We start from the raw sequence: 12,430 nt of genomic DNA, 5'->3' as shown, positions 1-12,430 counted from the left end.
AGTTGACATTTTAAGATTCTACCTATTTTTATTGTCTTTCTCTTTTTATTGCTGACCTTTATACCATATCTATCACAACAGTTATTCAATTTAGTCAGGGAATCTGTAGGCTTGTAGCGGATTTATTTAGGAGTATAACATCATCTGCCTAAAGGAAAGAGCTGACATAACACATTCAGTTTTATTTCCCTTTTTATATATGGGTAGTATGAGAGCTCTACTCCAATCATCTGCAATTCGTCCCTCTGTCCAGGCATTCTGAACTATGCAGTGCAGCCACTGTAAGACTTTTATACCACCATACTTCAGCATTTCTGGTCGAATATCATCTACTCCTGCTGCCTTTCCACATTTCAAGCCTTTGATGGCTCTTTCTACTTCAAGTATGGATATGTATTCCTGACTGCATGCCTAGTCAGTGTTTTTTTATCACTGTGCTGTCATCACTGCTTGTTTCATTTAGCAGTTTTTCAAAGTAATTACTCCATACTTCAAGGATATCTTTATCTCCAGTTTTCATGTCACCTTTATCATCTCTAACTCCTTTTGCAGCACTCTTTCCTCCATTCCTAAGCTTCTTCAACAACCTCCAGAATATTTTGCCACCTTCTTGATATTTATTTTCTATATTCTTGCCAAAGTCCTCCCATGACTTTTGTTTAGCTAGTTTTACACACTGTTCTTTCTTACATTTGTCTCTGTATTCTGTAAGAGTAAAAGCTGACTTATTTGCCAGGAACTTTTGATATGCTTTCTTCTTTTCCTTCACTGCCTCTTTAACTTCCTGTGTCCACCAGGGAGTTCTGATTTTTTTATCCTTGCACACAACCTCACCACATGCCTCTCTGGCAGAATCAATCAATGTTTTCTTCAGAGTTTGCCACTGAATCTCCAAGGTTTGATTCCTGTTCTCAAACTCTTTCATTTTTTCTTCAATAATCTTTCTGTATTTTAGTCTACAGTTCACATCTGAGAGCTGCTCAACTTTTATTCGCTTTAAAACTTTTTTACATGTTATTCTTTTCAATATGAAATTCAATTTTATCCTGCTGAAGACTAAATAGTGATCACTTCCAATTTTAAATCCTCTGTACACTCTGGTGTCCTGCACCAGGGAGAAAACATCACTATCAACAATAACATAGGCAATGAGACTTTTCTTATTCCTAGTCTCTTCTCTCCATGTGAATTTGTGCACATTTTTATGTTGGAACATGGTGTTAGTAATAACCAGTCCATGTCCTGAGCAGAAATCCAACAGGTATTTTCCATTATTATTAGCTTTGTTCTTTTCTCCAAATTTTCCCAAAATATTTTTGTATGTCTCACAATCATTTCCTACTCTGCTATTTAGATCCTCAAGAAGGACCAACTTTTCCTTTTTCATTCTGTCAGTTGCTTTCTCTAAAGCCTGAAAAAATTCCTCCACTTCTATCTTAGTAGAACCTTCTGTGGGACCATAGGCACAAATAAGTCTCATTGTCCAGTTCCCCATTCTCATATTTGCCCACATTACTCTACTTGAGACTGACTGCCATTCAAGAAGATTAGCCTTGTATTTTGTGTTGAATACTATGGCTACTCCTTCTTTTCCTTGATTGTCATTGCCTAGTATATATATATATACATATATAGGTGACTGTATTGAATTTCACAAAGAAGACTGAGTGACTACACTCTCATGTAGGAATGAATACATTTGTAATAAATGTTTTGAGTGTGAATATGGAGAGAACAAATTACATAACAATAGAGTAGAGAATACTGATAGCAGACCAGAAAATGTAAATATCAATGATAATACTTTACGTGAGGTGGCAGAAATTCAGGAAAATTTAGAAGACCTGAATAAAGAAATAGTGTGCTTGAATGTAGTCCTTCACAGTTAGGAAGGGTGTGGGGATTAGATTTTTTGTTTGGAGAGTGGGGAATGAATGGAATGGGTTACCTGAGGTCAATTTTGAGTGCTCTGTCTGTTAGTGGTTTCAAGGAGAGGTATGACAAATACTGTGTTGATAGTTTGGGTCTCCCATGATGAATCTTAGGACTCCATGGAGGTGCCTGTGCAGCAACAACAAAAAAAAATAATATTTGAAGTAGTAAATTGGAAGGATTCACAGAACAATTTGTTATTTTGAGTATTTTGTTATAGTGTGAATTTCTTTTAGCAAAGTATGTCTAAGGGATTTTTAGGGGAAGACATTTCAATAGTTTATTACAGTGAGAGAGTTTGTAATGACAGTGTTTGCTACAGCAAGAATCAATTCAATGTCACCAAATTTTTTCTCCCCCCCTCTCTTTCCAATGTATTATCCAATCATAGTAAAAATAAGTCATTCTTTTGTGCTTGAAATAATCATTAAAAGGAGAGTATCAAAATATCACCTGCATCCACTAGTTTTTCATGGGGCTGATTGCTAAAACATTGCAATGGAACTTCCCCTTCACTTAGGGAATAATCCAAACCATTTCTTCCAGAATACTGAAAATAAATAAATGAATAAATAAATAATAAATAAAATAAGACACACACACACACACACACACACACACACACACATATATATATATATATATATATATATATATATGAATAACATTAATGAAAATAAAATATGATACTAAACATCCCTAAATGTATATATTATTACATTAAAAAACAAAAATATATGTTTATATACATTTTCTTTCTGGAAATCAGAAATGATTTCCAGATAATTTGAAGAGTGATTACAAAAAAGTTGGTAGAGGTAGTGGTGGGGAAGGTTCTGTTTGTATATGATTTCATTAGATCAAGATCTGGCTCATTCTGATCTCCTTGTAGTGCAAGGAAATTGCTGAAATTGAGACCTATCATCACTTTATATACAAATATGCTTTACCTGCAATGACAAAATTCTTTGCTGAAGTGGCATTTAACTTTCCATTAACTGTGGCCACTATTTGTTAATTGAAATTTCTCTCTTTCGAAATGACAAATGAACTATTTATATATTTTGGAAACTCGTATAGCAGAGTATATAAATTCTTTTCGCTATACACTTTGGTATTAATTTGGTCTAGCTACTCACTGATGAAGCCTCAAAAAAGGCTGAAACCAGTCTGGGTAGTGACCTCCCACCATAATGTAATAACAGCATACATTTCCTAGGAAATGTGTTTTTACATTATGGAAAATACCTAAGAATAGCGATCAGAACTTTACCTCCTTTGCTGCGAGTTGTCCGGTATTGTACTACGTACTAGGGTCACTTGCATTAGCTCACGCTAGTGATTGCCGATACTTTATAGTTTACTATATTCAGCATGAAACTCTCTGATTCCAATCTTTGAGTTTCTTATTCGCTTTTAAAACAATGTGGGATTTAATATCCCCTTAATTTAAATAATTTATATACATTTTTCAGGGCCATTATTTTATATGTTGTATATACACAGTTGATCCTTGAACAATGCAGGGGTTAGGGGAACCGACCCTCCCACCATGCAGTCAAAAATCTTCATAACTCGCATGAAATTCTTCACCACTCTCCAAAAAACTTCACTAATAGTCTATTGTTGACCAGAAGCCTTACTAATAACATAAACAGTCAATTAACACATACAAGAATGGTCTGAAAAGTTCTCAGCCTTGACCATAGATGACAACACTATCTGCAAGATTTTTTTTTCTAAGTTGATACATCTGTCATAAGCATCCATGTGAAATTGCAAGTCATTCTATCATGCGAGTGTTTTATACAGCTGTCTGAAGTAAAAGTGTTGTCTGTATCCCTTGAAATGGATAAAATTGAGTATCGTGCAGTAATAAAATTCTTTGTAAAAGAAGGTTTAATGCCAAAAGAAATTCATTCGAAGTTCATAAAAGTTTATAGGCACTCTTCTTCTTCGTTTTTGACAATTAAGTAAAAATAAAGTGTAAACACCAGAAATCATTGATCACATGCAAGATATGGTATTGGATGACTGGCAAGTCAAAGTGCTTGAAATTGCTGAGACTATAGGCATTTCAAAAGAACGTGTAGGATATATTTTGCATGAAGAATTGCAAATGAAAACGTTTTGTGCAAGATGGATACCGCACTTTTTCACAGTAAATCAAAAACACACTCGCATGAAATTCTCTGAACAGTGCTTGGGGTGTTTTAACAAGAATAAAACTGAATTTGTGTGTCAATTTATTACTACGGATGAGACTTGGATTCACCATTACACACCAGAATCCTAAAAGCAGTCAAAACAGTGGACAGAAGCCGGTTGTTCAGCACCAAAGAAGACAAAGTCGGTTCCATCAGCAGGAAAGGTCATGGCATCGGTGTTCTGGGATGCTAAAGACATTTTGTTTATTAATTATCTTGAAAAGGGTAAAACAATAACTAGAGAATATTATTCCGATCTTTTAACCAGACTAGATGAAAAAATTCGTGAGAAAAGACCCAGTTTGCAGAAGTAAAAAATCATCTTTCATCAGGATAATGCACCTGCCCACAAAGGTATTTTGGCAATGGGAAAATTAAGGGATCTACATTATGAATTGTTGGAACATCCACCCTATTCTCCAGATTTGGCTCCCTCTGACTTCTATCTCTTCTCAAAACTAAAACTCTTCTTCGCTGGTCAGTGTTTTTCTTCGAATCAAGAGGTGACTGCAGATGTAGAGGGGTATTTTGCATCTTACTGAGAACCGCTACATGTACAGGATAATGGCACTGGAGCATTGCTAGAATAAATGTATTAGTCTTAAGGGAGATTATGTTGAAAAATAAAAATAATTTTGAAATTATAAATTCGTTTTTTCATTGTTAGGCCAAGAACCTTTCAGACCACCCTCATACTTTACATGTTATATGTATTATATACTGTATTCTTACAATAAAGTAAGCTAGAGAAAAGAAAATTTTATTAAGAAAATCATAAGGAAGAGAAAATACATTTGCAGTACTGTATTTATCGATACTGTAAGTTTAATCCATCTGTTTGCAAGATGAATTGTCTGTCTGTCAGTACCTACATCAATATTGTCTTATCTTCGTCTTCTTCTCCTTCTCCATTCTATGTGTTAGGTCTACTGGCTTGTTACAGAGCTATCTTAAGCCCATCTAAGTCATACCCATCCTGAGGATAAGGTGAGTAGCCCTAAGCCTCCCAGTATATTCTCTGTCTGTAGTAGCTGCATGTGTTCATGGAGCCAGTTCACTGGGGGAGAAAAACCCTTCTGTCCACGCCTAAGACCTGCTAACTTGGCTATGTCTGAGAAAGATCGTTAAGCTCCTCATGTCAGTGACAGGAATCGAACCCAGGACCACACCTTTCCCAGTCATATGGTTGCAAAGCGCATAGCCACTAGGCTAACCGCATGGACATATTGTCTTTTATGATATAGATGTTATGCATATTACTAATACTAGACATCGAAAATGAATATATTATTTATATTTATTTATTTATTCATTTACAGGTATAATGTTTCATGCATTGATAACAAAGCAGCGGCAATATGATTGCTTCACAGTAGCCTATCTTATACACTAATGCAGGGTTTCTCAAACTTTTTCTATGACGGAACACTTCACAAATCCTGAAATTTTCACGGAACACCTTGGTTATTTTGTAATGTATTAATTAATAATTTTATTATTATTAATTATTAATTAATAATTGCTTGAGGTGGATAACTCACTATCTGTTCCATCACAAACACTTTCAATATGAGATTTCTTAATACCAAAATTAAACAAAGTGCCTTGTCTCTTATTCGTTTTAGATTTTAACTCTGTATTCCTGTTACTTTTAAAAAAATCACGGCACTCCAGTTTCAGAACAAGCACTTACACACTGCAATACGAACTTGCGAAGAAAGTATTCAGCATTACTAGATTTGAGAACCGAATACAGACTACCTTGATCTTCAATTTCAGTGGAAAAATTTTCTTTATACTCCTTGCTGATTGGCCACTAACATTTGCAACACAGATGTTATTTCAACCAGTTTTGAGAACAGAGTATATGCCGCCCATTGTTCTAATCGACTTGCAGGCAATTTTTATGATCGATCATAAACAGCGGTATTCTCTTTCCCAATTGTTGAAAGATTTCGATGTGTGAAAATTAACAATACACAGATGTTATTAGGCGTTCTGGGTCTGAACTTTGATATATTCACGAATATTATTCTCCTCAGAATATTTCTACTATAAAATATTTATTCATGAAAAATGCTTAGAAAACTAAAATGACAAATTCCGGAACTTCTCACGGAACACCTAGTCACCTTCCACGGAACACAGTTTGAGAAACCCTGCACTAATGAATGAATTATTATAAAATTTTTAAATTATGAAAATTATGGAATTTTCATAATGTAATTTTCATACGGAATTTTCATAATTCCATGTTGGAGTAAAACTTAATATAAACTAAAATAAACACTCGATGTTTAGACCTTCATATTAAGGTCATCATCTGGAGCATATACATATATATACAACCTGCACTACAATCTACATGGCATGCTAAGTTACTTACCAACCGTTGAAAAGAAAAAAAAAAACATACTATATCAAAGCTAGAGTCCTATTATTATCATCATCTGTTAGGCTATAAAATTAAATTAAGCTGGAGAGCAACGTTTATAAAAAAGGAAAAAATTAATAAATAATAAAAAAAATTACTCATATTAAGTATACATGTAAGTTACAACCATCTGGTATGGATAATGCCCAATAAAAGCTGAAAATTTGCTTAGAGTCTTAAAGTCAGGATTTGCTGTAAACTAAGGGAGCTGAATGTGTGCCCATCTAAATTTTTGGGATTTTTATGCCACCATTATTCTTAAGCTTAGGGTGGTTAATCAAAATTTCACAGGCTTCTTTAAATTTCCATTCATACATGATGTAACAAGCAGTTACTTTTCCAATCACTTTGATGTAGGTCATTAAGGGCGTGATCTGAGAGGCCTACTTCACCAAAATTGTTAAATTTAATGTGTCTTTTGTGCTCTTTTTTTACGGATAAGGATTGTACGTCCTGTTTCCCCAATATAAGGTGCGTTAGAGGTGCAATAAGCTGCAGGATGTGCCAATCGGGGAAGAGGATCCTGAGAGGAGTTGAATATGTTTAGGTGGTTTAAAAGTGGCATTAAGATTATAATGGTGTAGGATTCTATTAATTTTTTTCTGATAACCTTTTAATGTATGGGATAGCCATGGTTTTACTGTAATCTATATTATTTTTTGATGAAGTTTCATGAAGAACTTTATTAATAGTATTTTTGTTATAGTCATTATTTATAAATGTATTGCTAATAATTTTCATTTCTTGTTTAAGAGCCTGTTGATTAGAGCAAATTGTTATAACTCTGTTTTTGAGGGTGCTAATGACTCCAAACTTTTGCGAAGGGTGGTGATATGAGTTAGCATGTATATGCCAGTGCCAGTATGTGTTGCATGTTAGTGTTAGCATGCATATGCCTATGCCAGTATGTGTTGGTTTGTGGTAAACCATGAAAGATAGACTGTCTGAGGGAAGACGTATGACCAGTATATCCAGGAACAGGAGCAAGTTCTGATTTTCAATTTCAATAGTAAATTGTATGCACTCATGTTGTTTGTTCAGGTGGCTAAGGAATGTGTTTAAAGTTTGGCGACCATGTGGCCAGATAACAAAAACATCGTCAACGTATCTAAGCCACACTGTAGGTTTTAGAGTAAAGGAATCAAGAGCTTTGCTCAAAAGCTTCTACATAAAGGTTAGTGATTGGGGGGGGGGGGGAGAGGTGAGCCCATAGCTGTACCTTCTTTTTGTAGGTAAAATTAATTTTTCCACATGAAGTAACCAGAATGTAGTACGTGGACAAAGAGAGCAGTAATGTCAGGCAGAAATTTGTTCTGTAAGAGAAGAATTGTGTCACTGATTGGGACATTTGTGAAAAGGGCAGAAATGTCAAAATTGACTAATAAATCATCTTTGCTGAGTGTCATGTTTTTAATTTTGTTTATAAAGTGTTATGTGTTCTTTATATAGGAGGAGGAATGACTTACCAACTCCTTGAGTATTGACGTTAATTTCTTGGCTAGGTGATAATTAGGGCTGTCTATGCCCTGACTATCGGCTGAAGCAGGACGTTATGTTTGTGTACCTTGGGAACACCCTTCACCAAATTGATTGGAAAAGTACCTGCTCATTACATCATATAAAAACCTGGTATGAGAACAGAAATTTAAAGCCTGTGAAATTTTGATTAACCACCCTAATCTTAAGAATGGTGGCATAAAAATCACAAAAATTTGGATGGCACACATTCAGCCCACTTAGTTTCCAGCAAACTCTGACTTTAGGACTCTAAGCAAAATTTTTAGATTTTATTGGGCACTATCCATACCAGTTGGCTGTAACTTATATGTATACTTATATAAGTATTTTTTTTTAATTTTTATTTATTAATTTTTTCCTTTTTTGTAAACATGTTGCTCTCCAGCTGAATTTAACTTTGTAGCCTAATAGATGATGATAATAATAATAACAGCACTCTAGCTTTGATGTAGTAAGGTTTTTTTTCATTAGAGGTCAGCCCAATAGTTGTAACGGTTGGTCAGTAACTTTAGTATGTCATGTGGATTGTAGTGCAGGTAGTTTCTTTGTATGTGTATACTCCAGATGATGACCTTAATGTGAAGGTTGAAATGTCGAGTGTTTATTTTTGTTTATATTATATTAAACTACAGTTTTACTCCAACACAGTAATTGTTTCCATAATTTTCATAATATTTTGAACATCATGTAAGCATGAAGGAAAGGATTATAAAATTTTTATTTTATGCTAATTAATCAATTAAATTAATTAATAACAGTTATGATTTAATACTACATCTTTATGTTTGTTTATATTTCTCTTGACTGCGAATGACACCATGTACGGTCTGTAAGTGTTTGTATGCATACGTTTTGATAAATTTAACTTTTTATATTAGATTTGTGTATATTTTATGGTAGTAAATGACAAAATAGACTAGTATCTACATATATTTTATGCATTCATGACATAACCTAACTTTGTGTTAATTTTTTTCAATATTTCTAGGCTACGTGGTTCATCGCAAATTTTTTCAAATTGTTGCAAATCTCAAAAAAATTTTCTAATATATTTCTTCTCCCTTCTATGCATGGGGCCTACTGTCCTGTTACAGAGCTATCTTAAGCCCTTCTAAGTCGTACCCGTCCCGACGATAAGGTGACTAGCCCTATGCCTCCAGGTATATTCTATGGTAGCTGCGTGTGTTCATGGAGCTGGTTTGCCTGCTTGCGGGAGGAAAAACCCCAGATAAACTGGAGAGGAAATCCCTGCTGTCCACGCTCAAGACTGACTAACTTGATTATGTCTGAGAAAGATCCTTAAGTTGGCAACAGGAATTGAACCCCCAGGACACTCCTTTCCAAAGGTATATGGTTGCGAAGTGCCTAGCCACTCGGCTAACTGCATGGACTCCAATATATTTATTGAAAAAAATCTGCATATAAGTGGACCTGCACAGTTCAAACCCATGTTGTTCAAGGGATCAACTGTATATATAATTTGTGTATCGATAACACATTATACTTTGTACAGTTTATGTAAGGCCAAACCAAAATATCAGACTTGGAGACTTCACCAAGAAAATATAAAAAAGAAAAAATATAATAAAATAGAAAATATGTATAACGATAATATTTTGACTCACTGGTCATTTTGAGATTGACTTAATCAACCAGTAAGTCAATCTCAAAATAGAGCTTTCTATTTACATATGTTAAAACTTTAGCTTAAAAAGAATTAAAATAGACTTTAATGCTTCCTATATTTCGTCCTAGTCACTAGGACATCTACGGGGATTACAAAAAAATTAATGTAACATATGCACAAATAACAAACAATACTAAGCCCAACCACGTGAGAGGGCTCTCTACCTAGATAGGACTTTAGTGTCACCCACGTGGTTGGGCTTAGTATTGTTTGTTATTTGTGCATATATTACATTAATTTTTTTGTAATCCCCGTAGATGTCCTAGTGACTAGGACGAAATATAGGAAGCATTAAAGTCTATTTTAATTCTTTTTAAGTGTTGTAAAAATATCCATTAAGCCTCCAACATGATGTCCTCACAGCACTTAAGCCTCTACACACGTAAAACTTTAGCATTTGATTAGTTCACAACTTGTTTTTATAAATAATGCTCTGGGACCATCTTTTTTTATACATTAAAAAAAAAAAAATAAATAAAATATACATATATATATATATATATATATTTGTAATATATATATATTGTAATTATAATAACTGTAATTTACAGTCAAATATTATGGCTTTGTAATTGTATAGCTTTGGAGTGTGTCAATGTTAATTTAAGTGTCTTTTATTATCTTTTCTATGTTCTTATCGCCTGAAGAAGTCATTCTTGATGAAACATGTTGCGTTTTTTTCAAATAAATGTCATTGTGTTATAATTCTCGGGTTTAAGTCAGTTAATTTAGAAAAATGAATATATATATATATATATATATATATATATATATATATGGCGATCAGCTTTTACTCAGTTGTTATACATTTGAAAAAAATAGATTTAATGACTCCAAGACCAAGATAACATATAAAGATTTTAATGATAAATACTACTAGTTTCGGCATATAGCAGCCTTTGTCAGGTATTTATAAAGGAAAGGAATACTAATAAACATTGAATTATTTAAACAAAACTGGAAATTACAGGTACAAATTGCCTCACATAATCGATACATAAAAACGTTGTATTTTTCAAGTTGTTCCAACTGGCGTGCCATTGTTTGTTGCAATTGTGCGTGCAAGTTCACGTGAACGCCAATATTGAATAACTGAAGCATGGCTATCTGGGATGTTATAACTTAAATTATTATTTAAGTGGACCGGGTTCAGTAGGATTTCCCTTGATTCTACGATTTTTCTTTCAAACTCATCTTCACAGCGAAAAATATTTTCTGATCTATTCCAGCATACAGAGTGGCTTTGTTGGTCATCATTAGGATTATTTGAGAAAAGAACATGACTGGATAACGCAGTTGCATGAGATCTTTTGTATGAGATGTCTCTCTTATGCTCTTCTATGCGTTGTTCAATAGATTTGTTAGTTTGACCAAAGTATGGGATATTGCAATCACACCACAATTTATATACTCCAGGGTACTTAAGGTTGTGATGAGTAGGTTTTGAATGGCAGATTAGAGAGCGGATTTTTGAACAATTAAGAAATTTCTACTGAACCCTCCTAAGCAGTGCACAACAGAGACTATTAATTTTAAAGGTAGCATTTCCATTCCATACATTAGCACAGTCTCTAAGAAAATAGCTAAAGTCCTTAAAAAATATAATATCAGGACCTTCTTCACCACACTTCCAAAAATCCGCTCTCTAATCTGCCATCCAAAACCTACTCATCACAACCTTAAGTACCCTGGAGTATATAAATTGTGGTGTGATTGCAATATCCCATACTTTGGTCAAACTAACAAATCTATTGAACAACGCATAGAAGAGCATAAGAGAGACATCTCATACAAAAGATCTCATGCAACTGCGTTATCCAGTCATGTTCTTTTCTCAAATAATCCTAATGATGACCAACAAAGCCACTCTGTATGCTGGAATAGATCAGAAAATATTTTTCGCTGTGAAGATGAGTTTGAAAGAAAAATTGTAGAATCAAGGGAAATCCTACTGAACCCAGTCCACTTAAATAATAATTTAAGTTATAACATCCCAGATAGCCATGCTGCAGTTATTCAATATTGGCGATCATGTGAACTTGCACACACAATTGCAACAAACAATGGCACGCCAGTTGGAACAACTTGAAAAATACAACGTTTTTATGTATCGATTATGTGAGGCAATTTGTACCTGTAATTTCCAGTTTTGTTTAAATAATTCAATGTTTATTAGTATTCCTTTCCTTTATAAATACCTGAAGAAGGCTGCTATATGCCGAAACTAGTAGTATTTATCATTAAAATCTTTATATGTTATCTCGGTCTTGGAGTCATTAAATCTATTTTTTTCAAATATATATATATATATATATATATATTATGTTGTGTCCATACACAGGAGGTTGGTTGATCAACCTATAGTACATTAGTACCGTGTATGGGTGTATATATATATATATATATATATATACACACAATATAAATATATACAGTATATATATACATATATTGTGATAATTTGTGCACTGATCAAATGCTATAATAACTAATATTTAAGGAAATTGACAGCGTATACTGGAAATATAGATTAAATAAACTTTAATATACACTTTCCGATATTTCGGTGAACGTCACGTTGCCATCTTCTTGGGAACTTACTAAAAGGACACGTGCACACAAGTACTAATAAATAAACTAATATACTAAATA

The 12,430-nt window shown here is 33.7% G+C and overlaps 2 protein-coding genes across 6 annotated transcripts in view; one reads left to right on the top strand and one right to left on the bottom strand.

The window, feature by feature from the left end:
- Nucleotides 1-9,542, top strand: part of LOC150102597 (sulfotransferase 1B1-like) — a 213,354-nt gene extending 203,812 nt beyond the window's left edge. The window contains exon 9 of the transcript XR_016548926.1: nt 9,080-9,542. The gene's annotated coding sequence lies outside the window, so the exon portion shown is untranslated. The remainder of the gene's footprint in view (nt 1-9,079) is intronic.
- Nucleotides 1-12,430, bottom strand: part of LOC150102596 (uncharacterized) — a 337,088-nt gene that overhangs the window by 20,597 nt on the left and 304,061 nt on the right. For all 5 annotated transcript variants that reach the window (XM_090398992.1, XM_090398995.1, XM_090398993.1 and 2 more), the window contains one exon: nt 2,386-2,482. In XM_090398992.1, the coding sequence (XP_090255118.1) occupies nt 2,386-2,482 (97 nt within the window). The remainder of the gene's footprint in view (nt 1-2,385; nt 2,483-12,430) is intronic.

This window comes from Typopeltis vanoorti, chromosome 10, assembly GCF_054136105.1.
Source record: "Typopeltis vanoorti isolate ZY-2024b chromosome 10, IOZ_Tvanoo_1.0, whole genome shotgun sequence".
NCBI classification, from domain to species: domain Eukaryota; kingdom Metazoa; phylum Arthropoda; class Arachnida; order Uropygi; family Thelyphonidae; genus Typopeltis; species Typopeltis vanoorti.
This window is presented reverse-complemented; position numbering and strand designations above follow the sequence as displayed.